This window comes from Sarcophilus harrisii, chromosome 4 (assembly GCF_902635505.1).
Source record: "Sarcophilus harrisii chromosome 4, mSarHar1.11, whole genome shotgun sequence".
Taxonomy (NCBI): Eukaryota; Metazoa; Chordata; class Mammalia; order Dasyuromorphia; family Dasyuridae; genus Sarcophilus; species Sarcophilus harrisii.
In genome coordinates this window covers 384,955,210-384,974,929 of record NC_045429.1, presented here as the reverse complement: position 1 = coordinate 384,974,929, position 19,720 = coordinate 384,955,210, and the positions used below count along the sequence as shown (strand labels likewise).

The following is a 19,720-nucleotide window of genomic DNA, read 5'->3' as shown; positions in this document are numbered from 1 at the left end:
ATTAAAGTGTTCCTTTTGTAGAATGCACTTAAATGTGCACATATAGACTGCCAAACTTTCAAAGATTGATTTTATTTTTTCTTTTTTTAGGTTTAGTTAAGTTGTTTCCCTTTAATGAGCTTCATAAGAAGGTAATTTTTTAAGTGGAAGTCATTTGTATTTTTACTGGCATCCATTTATTTTCCCATTAGTAGAACCAATTTTTTTTTTTTTTAACTACTTTTTCACATCTACACGTGTTTCCATTTGGCAATAATCAAGATTTCTGTAGATGTATTTGTGAACCAGTTAGAGTTTTTAGTCTTTTATTTTTGAGTTCCAGACTTAGTTCACTCAAAAATCTTTGTCAGCCCACTGCCAAATTAAAGTTTCTCTTTTATCTGAATTTATCTTAAATTCAAATTGAGGTTGGCTGTATTTTTTTTTTCCTCCCAGATCTACAATTACCATTGTTGGGGAACTCTAATTAGGGTTTCCTATTTTTTGCCTTAATATTTTAAGTCATAATAGATCTTTTTTTTAAATTTTAACTTTACTATAGAGACAAAACATTCCTTTGATATCATGTAGATCCGTAAGATCTGGCTCAGTTTCATCTTTTTTTATACTTCTGATGGGAAAATGTCATCTATTAAAAGATAAAGTCCTTGTGAAGTATATTGCAGAATTCAGAATTCTTTTCATCATTCTAAGTGGCAGAAAGTGTGTTGGGGGTGGGGTAAAGGGCTATTCTGTACTAATTGCCTAAGGAACAATTCACTATTTAAAATTGTTCTTTACACAATATAAATTAATAGGTAATTTTTATGTAAACACATTTTTTAATTAATAGAAATATTGTGATCCAGCTGTGTTGATGGTAATTGCGTTTTGTTTTTTGTTTTTAATCCCAAAATGTACTCAAAAGCACATATAGGAATATAGGAAACTTTAAAAAGGAAAATTAATAGCTTTCTCAAACATTCCAATTCCTGTCTTTTGTACCATATTTGCTCATATTCTGTTAAGACTAATACAAACACAATAACAAAATAACAGTATTAAAAATATGTCTGTGTATGAACTTTCCTATGTCAGGCTAATGAGGGAAGAAGGTAAACCAGCAGCTCCATTGTTGTCTGGAGAATACAATACCTATGTAGGTTAAAATCCATACTTTGAAATTCCTAGCAGCAGTCCTTTAAGCCAAGGATATTATCAAATCCTGAGTACATTCAGAAAGACCCCAAGATTATTCTAACAAAAACTATTAATTTACAAAATTATGTTTTTTAAGCCCCAGAGTTTAGTATTGAAAAAAAATGTGTTTGAATCAGGATAACAAGGTAAAATTTGTAAGAAACAAATATCATGTAGTAGATACTTAATAAATGTTTATCAACTAATTGATCTAAAACTGAATGTTTGGGTTAGAGATTCTTATCTACTTTGACAGTCAACTGGGGAGCTGAGATCTATCAGTAGATCCATTCCTGCAGGAATATATGAGGTTCATGTTAGGGGTTTGTTCTCTAAGAAAACTTGTTACATTTTCAACTTTAAAATAATTAATTTTGTCATTATGTGTATTGTGCTTTTGATTTTCACTGCAATAGTATATTTTTTCCACATATTTCTCCTAATTTGTCACATTTCTTAAAATACTATTATATCTATTTATTCATGTTACACTTACTACAATTGATATCTGCTTTTTTTTTTTTTTCTTTCTTTCAAAAGGGCTGCTAAGAATATTTTTTTATATTTTGTTTTGTTTCTTGATCTTGACCTGTGATTTCACTAATGGAAATTTGGAAAATTCCACCAATGCAGAACAGCAATTCCTGTAACTCGACATTCTTAAGAGAGTTGCCTACTGTACCAAAGAGATTAAAATGAATTATTCATGGTTGTACAAATAATAATCTCTTTGGGGCAGGATGTAACTGTAGGAATTCCTATTTCTGAAGCTAGCCCTCTTATTTCTGCTTCACCTTGCCTCTTCATTTTGGGAGTAAGACTTTGCTGTCTTCAGCCTCATTGAGGTATATATACAAAGTTATTAGATTACTGAGTATGACAACTTGAGTGACTTGTATAATAAAGTTTCCCAGTGTTCTTTCTGATCTTAAATCCAATATTAACTAACATTTGTCATACTCCCTTTTGGATGTAGGTATGTCACCTCTGTGTTTTTTATTTGCACTTATTGTTAGTGAGTTGTAGCATTTTTTGATTCAGTTATCCATTTTCTATCTCTTTCAATAACTGTTCATGTCTATAAATGACTTGGTTTTTTTTGGAGAGAAATGATTATTTTTGGATAGGAACAGGAATTGGACTTCATTGGATTTCATTGTATAGGAAATTGCAAGTTTCAGTTTCATTTCCAATATTAAGAGGAAACTACCTCTTGTCAGTATAAGTAAAAATACTAATGATTTTTCCCAAATAGATAAATACATTCTTTAGTTTCCAAGTCTTGATGGTACTCAGTCACTGAATGCTAAATGCTGGTTATTTATTGGCTGTGTGTCTTCTTACTACCACTCCTTGACAGTAGATCTTAATATCTACCTCACTGTTGTTGTATAGTGGACTTCACTTGTATCTGACTCTTTGGTTTTCTTGACAAATATACTGTATTTGTCATTTCCATCTCCATTTCATTTTACAGATGAAGAACACTGTTAAGTGACTTGCCCAGAATCACACAGCACATAGTAAATGTCAGAGACCAGAGTTGAATTCACTAAGTCTTCTGGATTTCAGACACACGCTATCTGCCCTAACCTCATTGTAGCATCCTAAATTTACTAATCTATAACCATTGTACTGCTCCCTGAAGGTACATCCCTGGGATATTCCCATACTGTGATTTAGAAGGCTATGAGTCTTAGAAGACCTTTCCAGTTTTGCCTCTGGCCAGAGTTTTGATTGTTTTACATAATAGAACCTTTGAGCCCCTCTACATTTATGTCTTATTGTGGTAACTGATCTTAAGCAGTTTTTCATCACACTCTTCTGTTTTTCCCTCTCTATTCTATTGAATAAGAAGTCTTTGTTTTATAGTTTGTTATTGGGTTGTTGGAGAGTTGTGTTCTCTTGCTTTTCTGTCTCATTTATCTTATGTTTATTGATGATCATCCTATGATGCTTCTATTTTTATTTTTGGCTTATTTTTAAAATTGCCAATAGTGTAGCTAGTGACTAGTTTTTAAAATATTATGCTCCTTCCCATTAAGATAATTTGTTTTGAGATTCTCGGATTTATTAAATGTAAAATGCATTTAGTTGTTTAATTCTGTAAATATACAGTTATCATATGGCATGCTGTTTTGCATATTTAAAATGTAATGTGTTAGGAATTAACTCCATGGAGTAATCTAAATTCTAATGTGCTGTATTTATAAAATAATACCATGATATTAGTTGAAGTAATGGAACATTCTTCTGCAAACTCACCTTTGAAATTTTTGTCATCTATACATTATTTTATGAAATTAAAAACATGAATTGTCCTTGTAGAAAAAGATGAAACTCTGAGCTGAGCTTTAAAGTGACACAAAGACTTTTGGGATATCCTTGTGCTTAATGGCCAATGTCAGAAAGCTATTTTTGTCCAAAAAACAAAACATAACATGTAGTTAGTGGAAAAAGTAGCATGTTGGCAAGTTGTCTGCAATTTTCTAGTAATTTAATTGATTACCAATTTTCAAAATTTTGTTGAATTTATATTGGTCCCCACTAATTAGCCACTGTATAGTTTTGTACTGTTTTTCAGCCTTTATCAAGAATAACTTCAAAATGTTTATTTAATTGAATTATTTAATTCAATTGAATTGAAATGAAAAAAGGCCGTTTATTCCAAATAGCAAAACATAGAATAATAACACTCCCTTTTTAGACCTCCATTGGATCAGTTAAAAACAGGAGTTAACTTTTTTGTGTTGTTGACTCTTTCAAAGTCTGGTGAAACCTTTGGCTCCCATCTCAGAATAAAGGTGGTTTAAATTGAAAACATAACAGTTTTTAAATGCATAAAATAACATAGGATTACAAAGATAGCTAATTATATTGAAGTTAAATTATCAAAATACTTTTTAAAAATTGTTCATTGATCCCCTGTTAAGAAGTCCTGAGTTAAAGGAAGTGGGATGTTTTGACTGGAGAAGACTTGGATAATGGATGTGGAGAGCCTTAATTTCAAGTTAAAGGATTCTCACCTAGAAGAGGGATTAGAATTGTCCTGCTTACACAATAAGTAGAAGTACAAAGAAGTTATAAAGAAGCAAATACGGGTTTGATTTAAGGAAAATCTTATAGACTAGTAGAGTCCAAAAGTGGAATGAATATCCTATTAATTAATGAGGTTCCCTTCATTGAAACAGAACTCTTTGAGCATTTGCTAGATATGTTAAGTTTCTGTTCAGTTGTGTAAGCTACATAGTCTTCCATCATTTTGAGGGATGTATGTGTATGTGTATAATATATATGAATAACTTAAACTCATCTTCCATAGATGTTTCCAAGCATAAATATGAGAAAATGAAAAACATTTTGCCAAATATTTTTTGGTGTGCCAGAATAAATTAACTTTTTTTTTTTTTACATATTTTAATGGGGTTTTGGGGGGTGAGGGGATGGAAAATGAATACAAAATTGAAAATCGAAGAAATCTGATGAGAACCCATAAGAGATTATTCTTTTGAGAATAGTCACTTGTTTGTGGTTGTCAGCAAGTAGATAACATTTTATAAGCTGCAACTTGAATGCATACTAGGCCCTTTATATTGTGTGTGAAGCATGTAACACTTGCTCAAATGAGCCATTTAGCAATCAGAAAAACATTGCTAGCCTGTGCTTCCCAGGTAAAAAGTATATATACATACATATACATGGGCAGTATTTAGTTGTCTTGCTAGTTTTTCTATCTACTTTGTAATTGCAATTTTTAAAATTGTCCACCCTTTGAAATTTTCTGACAGTATAATTTTCACATAAATGGAACAGATAATGGATTTCAAAGTAGCTAGTTTCAAATCCTTTTTCATTTACCTGTGTGACTTTGGGCAAGTTTTAACCTCTCTGGGTCTCAGTTTCCTCATTTGACTTTGGGCAAGTTTTAACCTCTCTGGGTCTCAGTTTCCTCATTTGTAAATAAATAAGTTCAGAGAACCAAGGTAGTTATACAATTTTGGGTCTATATAATACTGTATTTTGATATGCTAGTTATGCTGGTTTTAATATTTGTAATTTATCAGTTTCCTCTCAAAACAGCCCATCAGATATTTTCTGGAATGTCTTAAGATAATTTTCAACAAAATGTAGTCTAATAAATAATTGTAATTGATGTATATCGTTAAGTGTTTAGAAACGAAAATGAAATCTAGTTTTTAGGATTCTTGGATAATTTTAAGTGATGTCTAAAAATGTTTTATTTGAAGAAACCTTTCTTTGCTGTATTTTTTTATCTTCCCTCCTTTCCTTTATCTCATCTTAAGCTGTCTTATATTTTAAGTATAAATTACGTATATAATTTTGAATAACTTAAAGCTTGTTAGTCATTGTTAAGAAGTGTAGACTTTCATATCCCCCAATCAATAAATGCTTTGTATTTTTTATTTTTGTTTTCCAAATGATCTTTTTAAGTCTTTTCATAGTAAAGGCGAATTTAAGATTCTTTTCATAGCTGTCATAGTGCCTTTCTACAAGCTTTGATTTTACTATACCATTTTTTTTTTTCAATCAAAGCTTTTATTTTTAGTGATATGTTATTTACTTAATGTTTAGGAAGGAGAGAGAACGTTAAGTCCTAACATTTTTCAGAATTAATGACCCAGAAATTGGACAAGACAGTTCTTTCTATAAACACACTCTCCCTCATCAAGTATAATTTCTTTTTCTTATAAGAAAATTCCTGATGCTGTAGAAAATCCCAAACACTGAAAAGCTGTTAAAAGTCCCAGGGGAAAAAAATAGACCATATTAATCCAATGAGAAAGGAATGTTTGGCCTTTTTCAAAATAGTTGCTTACAGCATATCTCTTTGATCCAGCAAACATTTACCTGAAAGATCCTCTTATTACATTTCACCTACCTCTTTAATGTAAGACATAATTGGGATTATTTATTTAATTGTTTAATTTATACATCAAATTCAGTATCAATTTACCTTTTGAGGAAGACAATTTGGTATTTTACACATTAATAAATGTTGGTTATCTTTTAAACTATCTGAAACTTGTTAAAAATAGAAACATTAATGTAATGAACGAATGAAATAGCAATATCTTATATTCTGCCAAATACATATAAAGATCAATAAATTATTAAATAAGGATTAAGGGGAAAATAATGCTTAATCAGCAAGAGGATTATGAAGAGTTTTCAAGAGCAAACAATATCTTTTAAGATGCTTGGCCTCATTAATCAAAGGAATCAAGTTAAATTTTCAGATTAAAGAAACTCAGGTATTAATTTCTAGTCCTCAAATTGAGGGAAATAAAAGCAATTGAAATTATCAAGTTAATATAGTAATAGATTGTCATTCATTGGTGATGAAATTAAGAACTGGTAAATAGGATCTTTTTGGAAAAGTAATCTTGTAGTATAATTCCATTTTGGGGGAAATAGCAAAAAAAGAAGCTACTACCCCTTCAGAGATTTACAGACATTTTTTTTTTTCTTTTTTAAGGAAAATGTTCAGCTATACATGATTAGTTAACTAAATTATAGTACATTAATGGAATAGAATTCTAGTGCAGTGAAGACCAAACATGAGGAAAATAATTATATAATAATAAAAGTGAAAAATCCTGAATTAGAAAGAGTATTATTAATACATTATTTGTAAGAGATGAGCTGAATAAGAACAAATGGCCCATGAATGATGATAGAAACTTGGAAGAAGTGACTTGTTTTATAGCATTTCATATATCAAAAGTAAATTTATATGTAATTTAAATGGATGTATAGGTGTTTGATAATAAATTATTAACTAGCTGCATTTCCATTTTATATCTTTTTTTGTTTATATAGACTATTGGATTTGGTTGTTCGTCCTATTCCTCAGCCCTCTCCTAATTTGGAATATAATCAGCTTACTCCAGCGAGACCTATGGTATATATAACATCTGATTCGTTGCCATCAACCTCACAGCTAACTGGGTTACCCGAGAACTTTGGAAGAGCATCTGAATTAACTTTGCTTGAAACACCTCTTGTGGTAAAGGTAAAAAGAAATTTAATTCTACATCTTGAAAGCCCAAAGTAAGAAAAGTAAAAATGCTGCTTCCTTAGACTGCCAGATAAAATTATAAATATAACGTTCCATTATTGGTTCATTCAGATGTGCAAAGTGCACTGCAGGGCTTAAAGTATCATTTGATCCTGCTGTCCAGGAATTAGATGTATCAGATGTAGCCCCAGAAGAGGAAGTTCTAAATGATTGTATTGTAAATTAGGATTCCAGAGTAAGAAGGTTTTGGGAGGGAGGGAGAGAGGAAGGGATGCTTGCCACTGTTTAATGAAGGGGTGGGGAATCATTTTCTTAGGCTACTGCAGGCAATGATCAGCTGAGAAATTACAGCAACCTCCTCCTACTGCTTCAGTTCTCTTAAGTTGATTTTGTAAGGCCATCTAATTATATTTTAAATGATCAGATGACCCTGCTAAAACACCACTGCTTTAACAGAAGAAAAGACTTTTACTTCTAATGATGTAGGGAGTCTAATGTGTGGAGATGTGAGCTTGTCACAGTTGAAAAAGAATAGTCAACTGTAGAATATATGAGGGAGAATGGTTCCTAGACATGTTCTGAATATTTGAAATTACTAGGTAAATGACTGAGTAGTAGCAAGTAATGGGCATTGAGCTTAGTGCAGAGGTACAAATGTGAAGGAAGAATACCTGCTTTTGAAAGGAGCTAAGACAAGAGTACATATAAAAACATAGAGCAGAAATATAGAACAAATATATACCAAATAGTTAAAGTAATACTACACTTGTATTTGGGGAAATTGGAGAAGAATTATGCAGAAGATTTTGCTTGATCTGTGTTTTAAGATGAGGGGATTTAATTTAATGAAGCAAAGTTAATTTAAGTTAGGCATGCATTGTAGGTGTATGGAATGGACAGGGCATAAATAAAGCACTGTGTAAATAAAGATGAGCTTGACTGTGCCACAAAGTTTGATGGGGAGGAAGGAGGGAAAATGATTTAATACTGAAAAGGTCAACTTGGACTAGGCTTTAAAAATCAAATAGAAGAGATTATATTTTAGACTAAAGGTAATAAAGATGGTCAACTTATTCTGATGGGGAGTGGAGAAAAACTTGAGGCAGGACTACTTACATTAGGGTGCTTATTGTTAAAATGGTGGCAGAGGGTGATCCAAAAACAATTCTAATATACTTCAGATCGAAAATGGCATGTGCATTCAGAGAAAGACTGAATGTGTGGAACAAAGAATAGTATTTTCACCTTTTTTAAATTTCTTTGCTTTACTTTTCTTGTGTGTTTTTTCTCTTTGGGTCTCTTTTTTCTTGTACAACATGATAAATATGAAAATGTTTAAAAGAATTGTACATGTATAACTTATCATATTGCTTGCTGTTTTAGGGAGGAGAGAGGGAAAAGAAATTTGGAATTCAAAACCTAACAAAAAAATGAATGTTGAAAATTATGTGTATTTGGAAAAATAAAATACTGTTTAGGAAAAAAGTCTAGGTAAAGGGTGATGAATGCAAGATGTATTGTAGACGTTAAAATGGCAAAGTTTAACACCTGGTTGGATACAGAAGTGTAGGCTACAGAAGAATGAGAAGAGATTACAAAAATGAAAGTTACAAATCTGGGACACTGGAAATACGATGGTACTGTCATCAAAATTTGGGAATTTGGAAGAGCAACTAGATTGATTTCCAAAATTATGGGACCACTTAATGGTCTATGCCAGTCTTTAGATTAGTCCACTCTGGATATAAATATAAATTTGTTGCATACAGAATGTCTCATTTTTGTAAAATGGAGTCCATGTTTTTTCCCCCAATTTGGGGGGGGGGGGGGAACCTGTTTTAAAGGAAATATTTTTTTCCTTTTTCTTGCCTTGCCGAATTCTAGAAGAGTGATTTTGATTTTGGTTCATATCTACCTGAAATTCCAGTGTCCCAAAATGGACATTGGAATCACAGTTGGGAAAACTTGATATTTTGTCTCCATTAGTTCAGTCATTTCAGTTGTGTCTTGACTCCTCATTACTCCATTTGAGATTATTGAGGCAAAGATACTGGAACGGTTTGCTGTTTCCTTCTTCAGCTCTATAAAATAAAACCAAGGTATATAGGGTTAAAAGTGACTTGCTTAAAATTATACTACTGGTTTGTGAGGCCACATTTTAACTTAGGAGGATGAGCTGACTTCAGGCCTGGCCTTCAATCCACAGGTACCACCTAACTGTCCATAAAGCACCATAAAAAATTCAAAGTGTTTGTCTCTTGGGAGATTTTTTTCCCTTTCAGTAAATTCGATAAATATTGAGGGCTTACCATGTGCAAGATACTGTTAGTTTTCTAAGAAAATGGAAAGTACTCTTTTAAGTCTTGTCTTTGATTTTGTATTTGACCTCAGAAAGCTTATTTTAATTTTAGTTTGAATATTTTCTCCATTTTAACCATTCTTTTTTATTAGGTAGTTTAAATGGAAATTAGGGGAATATAAGCCATTGATTGATGTGCCATAATTGTTTATATTTTACATAAATTAAGCCAAGTGATTCAGAAATACTTTTTTAACTCAAATTTATTGTTTGTAAAAATTCTCATTGATTTACAATTATTTAAATTCATCATATTTTGGTTAGGATGAAGGCTGAAGTTTATGTGTCTTTGCACTATTCAGTTTGCAAATTATTTAATATTTTAAAGAGGATCACAGAAAGAAAAGAAATTATTTTCATGAACTTTGGAAGTACTTTTTTTTTTTTTTTAAAGATAATTTGGCGAACTACATTTTTATTGAATAAAGTGGTTCTTTTTGGAAATATACCCAACATTTTGTTGACTAAATTTCAAATTTTCCTAGTATTATTAGCAACACCAATAATAAGATACAGGTAACACAATTTTTTTATTTAAAAATATTTTAGCATTAGAACTTTTTGATTAATTATTTCAGTAACTTATTTGGTTTGAATTGAAAGAAACCATTTTTGAATTGAATGCTTTTCTGCATATATTCATGAAAATCGATTTTTAAAGTGGGTTTTAACTGTGAAATTTTATTTCTTTTTTTTATAGAGAGCTAAAGCTTTGGCTTCATCTATTTCTGCTGCTGGATTTCCTGAGTTTACTCCTCATTCCATCTTAAGATCTAGTCTTCGTACAACACCTTTAGCATCTCCTTCTGGATCCCCTGGAAGATCTGTAACCCCTACTCCACGTGCAAAAGAAACTAGGATCTCCTTCATGGAAGAAGATGTAACTACAAAATGGAATACTGGAGTAAGTTTGGTGGAGGTAATTATAAATTATGTTTATTTACTTCATTGTATTTTATTTAGTACTTCCCTTATAACTCTGAAGAGTAATTAATTTTAAAGTAGTTAAAAGTTAAACTGGTGGTAATGAAAAATGTATATATGATTATTTGACTTCCTTTTTTATTATTTAAATTATTAAATTTATTATTGTAAAAGTTACATTTATGGTCTAAGTGCCTCCAACTTAATTGTCTGTCTTCTCTCCCTCCATTATTTTGTCTTCTCTCCCTCCATTATTTTATTTTCAAATGTTTTTAAGTATTGTATTTAATCAAATGCTTTTTGTGTATCTATTGATATAATCATAGGATTTTTGTTTCTTTTGTTATTGATAAAAATCAATTATGTTAGTGGTTTTCCTTATATTGAACCAGCCCTGTAATCCTAGTATAAATTTCACTTGGTGACAATGTATAATTTTTGTGTGATATATTATAGTAGTCTCCTAGCTAGTATTTTTATTCAGCATTTTTGCATTTATTCATTAGTGAAATTGGTCTATAATTTTCTTACTCTAGTTTTCTTCTTTCTGCTTTAGGAAAAATAAAAGGAATTTAATATAGAACTCCTTTGCCTATCATTCCAAATAATTATTTACTATTGAAATTAATTGATCTTTAGATGTTTGATAGAATTCACTTGTAAGTCCATCTGGTCCTGGTGCTTTTTTTTTTTCTTAGGAAGTACATTTATGACCTGTGTAATGCTCCTGGTAAAATAGGAATGGAACTTGGTTTCTGTGCTATTCTAGTAGGAAGAAAAGATGATTTTGCATTTTTTTATAAGCAGAGAAAAGAATTGATATGAATTTCACATTAATCTCATGGTTTTACATGATAATTTATTGATAGGGATTAAACTTGTGATTTTTTTTGACATAGGAAATTCTCTGATGAGAAAATTCTACCAAATCAAAATAATTGTTTTTTCAACTCATAAAATGCCTAAAGCATTGAGAGACTGAGTGAATCCAGGGTCACTCAGTCAGAATGTGCCAATCTATCTACATTCTATCACATTGTCTCTCAGTAGTTATTGTTGTTATTAATGTAATTGTAGGTGCTCTTCTCCTTATTCTCCTCAGAATCATCCCATTTGTTTTAGAAATTTGTAAATAATATTTTTTTAAAGAAAAAAATCAGCATATTCAATTAATACATCAAAAAGTCTAAAACAGATAAAATACCACACTCATGGGCCTCCCCACCTTTATAATGGGATTTTCTATCCTCTGCATATTGACATCACAATGATAGTGCATTAGTTTTATGTACCACAGTTTGCTTAGCTAGCCATTCCCCAATTAATGGGCCATGCACTTTATTTCCAGTTTTTTATTATCATAAAAAGTGCTGCTATAAATTTGGTGTATGTGTGGGAACCTATTTGTGGTGTAAGCTTAGTACTGAAATCTCTGGGCAAAAATTAGGAACATTTTAGTTACTTTATTTTCATGATTTATATTCACGATAATATTCACAAATGATTCACAGCTCTACCAATAGTGCACTAATGTTCCTATTTTCTCACAACACCTCCAACATTAACTATTTTTGTGTTTTGTCTTTTTGCCAATTTGCTGGGTGTAAAGGTTGTTGTATTTTAATGTCTCTTATTAGTAACCTGAAGCCCAGTGGCTATTCATAACTTGCAGTTTTTTCAAGAATTGTTTATCTGTTGGAAAAAGGCTTTCTCATGGAACAACTTATTAGATTTGATGCATTAATTTTGATTGTGCAGAAATTTTTCAGCGTGTTATAAAATGCAGTTTTTTTTTAAATGGCTATTAACACTCTTAAATTTTACACAACTCTCCTTCTAAAAAAAGTTTCTTGGAGACTAGACTGTCTTTTCTCTGTACATCCAGAAAATTTTCCCCCAACATTTTCAATGGTTATCTTTCTAAATTATATAAGCTATCATTTCTGATCTCACTCAAAAACATCTCACTTTTTGGAAGATTCCAATATTAAAATTTCTGTTTTTTGCAATTATGCTTTTTTAAACAACCCTAAGTGCAAATGCAAGGCAGATAAGATTTTTAGAAGGCAGAAAAGTAGGAATAGTAACAGGCCAAATTGGGGGAAGCACCATATTACTCATACCCAAGTAAAGTTAACTAACCATCAGACAATTTTATGTAGCTTTGATTGACATTATTTTATCTGAAAATTTAACTCCTTTAAAAAATTTTTTCTTCCATTTAAAAGGTTACAGAAGACAATAAAGCAAAATTGTTTGTACCCTCACCTTTGCATAAATGTGGAGTTCATTCAGAGACTGTGTGGCTGACGAGCAAAAATAAGACTTCACCTTTGGTCCCTAGTGGACAAAAAGAGGATCAAGAAGAGACGATTGAATTAACAGAGAATTCACCCATAGAAAACACAGAGAAAATAGAAATGACTACCGAGAACAGCAGTTTTCCCCAGACCACTTTGGGGTATGAGGTTGCTCCATTGCCAGATGACATTGAAGATGAAGATGATGATGATGATGATAATAATGATGATGATGATGATGATGAAGAAGAAGATGATGATGATGATGATGAAGATGAAGAAGAAGATGATGATGATGATGGTGATGATGATGATGTTATTTTCATTTTTTCTAAGCCAGCAAACAATTCAGCTAACTTAACTGGTAATTTGGAAATACAGAAGGAAGAGGATGACAAAGAAGGTACTGGGCCAACAGAACTATCTTCAGAGACAGAAGAGCAAATTGGTATGTTGTTTAATCTATTGACTTCTCTACACAATATAGAAATCTTTGCCCATTAAATTCAAGTTCTAAAGAAAACTTTGATCATTCATGAACATAATATTAATAGATTTGGGAAAATGATTTTTTTTCCCCATTGCTGAAGAATTTGAATAAGAAGCACAATCTGGTGATGTATGTAACCATAGCATCTTGCATAAAATACTATATGGTATTTATGATCTCATGGTTCTAACAAATGTGATTATATGACTTCTTAGTCTCACTAGTAGATTAAAAGCAGCAAATTGGAAATGAAGTAGGAGCTGTTTGAAGTAACAAGAAATAACAGCGCTTTTATTACCTCTGAAACAAAGGAAAAGATAGGAAAATGATGAAAAGAAAAATAACTTAAAAATTAAAGTCTACAATTATTTAATTTGAAAAGTCAGTCTTCCAAACATTATTATAATTCTGATTACAGTAAATCATTAGAAAGGTTAAATGCTATGTTCATTATATTTTTAAAAGACTTTCCTTTTTTAAAAGAAAAAAGGAGTAGAATTTTAACTTAAGGTTATTTTCAGTATCTAGAAAATTAAATCATGTGAATGACATAATATGAAATAGTATCATAGTTGCAAATTAAAATTTTCCATTTTGATTTAATAAAAGCATAGAAAGTTCCTGCTAGAAAAGGATCTTTACTATCCTGTAGCTTAATTGGTTCATCTTAAAAATGAGGAAAATGAAGTCAAAAAGATTAAATGATTTTTCAAAAGTTTAAGTTTAGTAACAGAAGCAGGATGAATATCTTCCTAATTTCTGATCTATAGTTGTGTGATTATATTATATTGTCTTTCCAAAGAAAATTATACTAAACTGTTAGCATAAATAAGTTGTGGAAGATAGGTAACTATTAACCATTTGTAATTTACAGGTGTTTTGAAAGAGGATGAAAACAAATTGGTCTCAGTTTCAGTAGCTGAAATTTCAGAATTAAATCCCCCAAGCTTTGTTCAAGTTTCTGAATCTTCACCTTGTGCCTTATCAGAGCAGGAAAGGTAAGTTTTTTGGAGAAAAATAAATATTGTAAAAAACAAACCAAGGGGCAGAGCTAGATGGTTCAGTGGATAGAACACCCCTGGAGTCAGGAAGATCTGAATTCAAATGCTGCCTCAGACACTTAACACTTATTAGCTGTGTGATCCCAGGCAAGTTTTATTTAATCTCAGCTGACACAATATTTCTCCCCCCACCCTCCACCCCCCCTCCCCCCCAAAAAAAAGAAAGAAATCAAGCCGCTAAAAGATTTGAAGGGAAATTTTTTAATAAGATGACAAACATAAAAAGGCTGTTCAAAAACAGTGATTGCTTTTACTACGTTTTACTTAGATCTTTGAGGTCTTCATTTTGATAATAGTAAATTTTCTCTAGATAGATTTGCTTAGTTGGAGGAAAAGCTTTCTTTCCAAAAGCAGTCCATAATTTTTAATCTCTTCATTTCTTCTTTCTTCTCTTTGACTCTGAGAAGGACTTCAATTGAGTTCTATTGAATACTATATATTCTCCGAATAGTACACCAGTATAGGAAGCATGATCACATTACAAGGTTTATTCCCACTATTGGCTGCCAATTTTCTTTCCCAAACTGGACACTGCTATCTCTTGATTTTAATCAGAAAGTTCATGTGGCTTCCGGTATAATACAATGTACTGTGGAGATTATAGTATATAGCATGATGCCAGTACAAAAGATAAGAATGATCAAACAAAAAAATTTAGAAAAAATGTAGCTTTATTTTGTTAAGGAAACAAATGGGTAGTGTCCAGATCTATCTACTCTTCCTATATATTTATTTATTTCATGCCACCTTGTATCTCTGATTCCCAGTAACCCCTCAGTAAAGGCTCCAAAATTATCCTCATCTTCTTTCCAAATTAAAATTCTTTTCATTTTTTTCAACTAAATGTTGAACAGATTCTCTGTGGATAACCTAATATGTGAATAGGTATAAGCTTATCCATCTATATAGGGGAACCTGTTAACTCCATTTTCTAATTGATAGGTTTTATGGGGGAGTGTTTTGGTTTTGGTTTTGATTCAGGCTGATATATTAAGAATTCATATGTATTCCTGAAACTGACTACATCTCCTTTCACTCCCCATAAATTCTTCAGGGGACAAAATACATAGAATTTGCATTCTTTTAGCAATATTGGGGGGAGAACAAGTCAGCACAAGATTTACTAGATGCTCTGTAGAAATTAAAGTAAAATAATAGTCCCTACAACACCAAAAGTAGTGATATTAATTCCCCAAAGCATCCATGAAAAATCAGTGTCATTACTAAATAGTCTCATCTCATCTATAATAATGTGCTCAATTGTGTGCTTCAGGAGTTCACAGAAGAAAGATCAGTATGAATTGGAGTAGCTGGGGAAGGCTTTGTGGAAGAGGTGGGACCTAAACTGTTACTTGAAGATCAAAAATACACATTACAGTTAACAGCACAAGATTATCAAAATTGTCTTACTGCTCGGTACTATAATTTGTTTTTATTGTGTATTGAATTGAGTGACTCATTAAATAAGTTTAAAATCTTTTGGACTTAAAAAAAATTGTACCATAGTAACTATTCACGAAGTCTAATTAGCTAGTGAAAAACTGCTTTCATAGCTATTACAAGGTAAACAGATCTTTTTTGTTAAAGATTTTTGTTTTATAAAACTTTGTTATTGTGAAGAATCACTTATTCGTGCTAAGGACAAGAAATAGCTAATGCAGATAGTTCTAATAGTCTATATCCAAATTGTTTATAAATCATTTAAAATCCATTATATGATTTCCTCATTTTCTTTGCTTATATGCTAATACAGGAAATATCTGTGGAATTTCCCTTTAGCAACCAGTAGATTCAGATCTTAATACATAAATAACAAAAGCTCTGTGATGCCATATGGTGAAGATTATGAGAACTTGTTCTTCCTAGGTAGATCAGCAATTTATTTATGACTTAGTAAATATGTGCTCCATATTTCCTTGAGAATCAGCTAACTGATTTGTTTAAGATAGCACACCTAGTAAGCCAAAGATGCAATTTAGTATTGCTGATTGTAGCACCATCACTCTTTCTATACTTTGATTCTTCATTACCCCATTTGAGGTTATTGTGGCAGAGATACTGGAACGGTTTGCTATTCCCTTCTCCTGCTTATTTTACGGATGAAGAAACTGAGACAAACAGGATCGAGTGACTTAACTTAAGGTCACACAGCTAGTAAGTGTCTGAGGGCCAAATTTGAACTCAGAATGAGTCTTCCTGTCTTCAATCCCAGCACTCTATCCATTGCGCCATTCTAAACTTGCATTGTCTAACTCATCCTAGTTAAGGAACAGAGGAGGCAGAACAGAAAAGAAGTTTGTAGAGGAAAAAAATTAATGGATTATTTTTAGAGGACTTGCTATTCAATTCCCACCTCTGTCTCTTATTACAATTTTGACAATGGGTAAATCAGTATATTTCCCTGGGCCTAAATTTCCTTCTCTTTAAGAGACTTAGACTAGTTGGCTTTTGTTGACTTTTTCTGCCCTAAATTTAAGATCATATATGATCATCAAAAGATCTCTGCTCCCAGCCTATACCAGGCCTTGGTCATCTGCTTTTTACAGTAACATTGTGATGGCCATGCATGTAATTCAGATCCATCTAGTATAATGATACCATATTGCTTTTCTTAAAATAAAGTGTGTGTATTATGTTTCTCTCCTGTCTCAACTTTTCAGATTAATATTTACAACTCTCAGCCCCTCAGTTACTATATTTCCTTATCTCCCACCATTCCCCAAGGAAAACCTTCCACTCTAACCTGGTAGGACAACATCTTTAATCCTGTCTTTTAGTTCTTGGTAATAGTATTCTCTCAATCTAGAATGTCCTCTAGATCTGTTCATACTTCACTCTCATTTACCCCAGAAATACAGTCTTCTGTTCTAATCCATCCCATCTAGATACTTTTATAGTACTGATTGTATGTTGTTGTTGTTTTTACTTCTGATAATCTATCTCATTCATATGTGTATATGACATTGCATTATTTGCCATCAATACCTTGACTAATTTTGTTAATTGAATCCCAGAAAACAGAATGTTGTAGAAAAGTTTCATAAACTAAATGTGTAGTGATATAAAAATGGATTTTCATGATGTTGCAATAATATAAAATGAGGTAAAATGACATTGGTCAGTGCAACATTCTTAGTGATATGCCAGATTATATAGAGCTTTAATGTTAAAAGAGACTTTAAATATAAATGAAGGTACAGGAATAAAAGTTAAAAATATTTTAAAATACTATTATTGAACATCTAAAAAGATGATATGTTGGTGTGGTTGGTGCTAGTATTCTCTGTTGTACTGAAATAATGTAAATATTGAGATTGAGCGACTCATCCAAGGTTAAGTGATGGAACTGCAACTCAAATTCAGCTCTTAGAATAGCCCTTAAGACTTGTGTTATTCTAAGTTTACCTCTCACTATGTTCAGAGTATCATAGATTTAGGAGTAAGTTTTATATCTAGCTTTCATTTTAAAAGTTGCATAGATTGATAGAAGTGTATTTTGCTTCTAGGTCCTCATGACTACCTATCCAAAACCTTTTCCACTGATATTTATTAATAGGGACCATGTACTAATCCTTTCCCCCCCCCACTCCCACAGTGCTTTGTGCAGGGTGTTTAATAAACAGTTGTTGAATCTATCAAGAAATTTGCCATAGATTTCTAGGATTGAATAAATATGTAACAATTTAAATCAAAACCTTAATGCATGTCAACTTTTTTGCATGTTCAGTAATGGTGTTTTAAAATGTTATTACCTTTTATTTCATTTTTTGTACTTGCATTCTCAGTACTTGACACAATATATGGCACCTAGTAGCTTAAGCTTATTTATTGAGTAAAAAAGAATTTACTTTTATTACTATTGAATATGTTGTTTTATTTGAAAATACAGGAACAACTGATGTTACTATAATTGGTAAGCACATAGTGAAGTAAAAAAAAATAAGAATGAGGGAAAATGTTATAGAAAGATGTATATAGCTTCTGCAGTTCATAATAATATTAATTGAAATTATTTTATCTTTTGCATCCACAGTTTATTAAATGAAGGTTTTGATCATTTAAACTTTCAGCATCTCTAATATGTTTTGGTTCTTGTTTTTTTATCATAAATATAAGAGTTAACAAAAGCCGCATAAATACATAAACACATGTATTGAACATTTTAACATAGTACTGTGATTCTGTTTCAAAAGGGAAATCTTCACCCAGGAGCCCAAGTTGCCACTTTTGGATGAAAAACAATTATCTGATGAAATATGTACTACTACAGTTGGAATAGCAGGAGCAAATAATGAATGTATGTATTGTGCAATTTATAATACTCTAAAAGTTTAGTCAGATACTAGTATTGTCTGGAAATAAACCTTTTATTTTCTTTGGGATAAGAAATGAGCAGAGGAGAGTGGGAAGAATAGTACCTATTTGTTTTCTCTTTTTCTATCCATTCTCTTTTTAGTTGAAGGATGGCAAAGTAAGAAGAATATATACACTCTCATTAAAATTTACCAGAAGAATATATACACCCATGTCGTTGGTCATTTCTCTCTTCTTCCACAATATTAGTTATAGCATTTGGTAGACAATATTTTGGCATGGTACTTTTAGGCATTGCTGCTGTATGATATTCAAAAAGGAGCTGGCCAGTTCATTAATTCACAGCTGGCAAAGCTACCTGAGCTGCTAATCACAAGTTAGTCCATGACAATTATTCCATTCTTTGTTCACCTAGTCATTTATGGCTGTACAGATTTTTTAAAAATCTAAGAAACTGACTTTATAGTTATGAGAGTGAAATGTAACCTTAGGACAGAAATTTAGCAAGCTTTTTTGCATCGAGTACCAATAGCAAGGGTAAGACTGATAGTGCCTACTATCAGCAGTAGTTTTGGAGAAAGAGAACAAATTAAGAATAAGAAAAAGGTAATATGAAGAATGATGAGGTACCACTGATGTTTATTTACATAAACATGGAACAAAAGACTATATTCTTTCTTATTAGTTGGACGCTCTTTTGCATAAGAAAATGAGCCAGGTTTTTGTTTTGTTAGCCAAGGGGAAAAAAACAATCTGGAGTAAACCTTTTGTGACATGATACTATTTAAATCAGGATATACATTTGGTAAAAGTGACCTGTTAAATGAACTTCAAAAGTTCTGGTTAATGACTGGTTAAAGGACAGGCATTTGAGTTCCTTAGTTCACAAGTCATATTATTGTTTGAATTAAGAAAGGTATTTATGTTTTAATCAAAAGTGGTAGTTGAAAGAAAAAATACAAAGTACATTTCAACTTAAATGCTTTTTTTAGGAAGAAATGTCAGTGATAGAAAATAGGTTGATAGTTTATCATTAAAGAATTCATAAAACTA

At 31.4% G+C, this 19,720-nt stretch overlaps 1 protein-coding gene across 9 annotated transcripts in view; it reads left to right on the top strand.

The window, feature by feature from the left end:
- The window catches only part of AHCTF1 (AT-hook containing transcription factor 1), a 104,535-nt gene that overhangs the window by 73,681 nt on the left and 11,134 nt on the right, over positions 1–19,720 (top strand). For 8 of the 9 annotated variants that reach the window (XM_031967000.1, XM_031966995.1, XM_031966997.1 and 5 more), the window contains 5 exons: positions 7,021–7,213; positions 10,279–10,497; positions 12,731–13,250; positions 14,167–14,290; positions 18,547–18,650. In XM_031967000.1, the coding sequence (XP_031822860.1) occupies positions 7,021–7,213; positions 10,279–10,497; positions 12,731–13,250; positions 14,167–14,290; positions 18,547–18,650 (1,160 nt within the window). The remainder of the gene's footprint in view (positions 1–7,020; positions 7,214–10,278; positions 10,498–12,730; positions 13,251–14,166; positions 14,291–18,546; positions 18,651–19,720) is intronic. The other variant, XM_031967003.1, reaches the window with a different exon arrangement.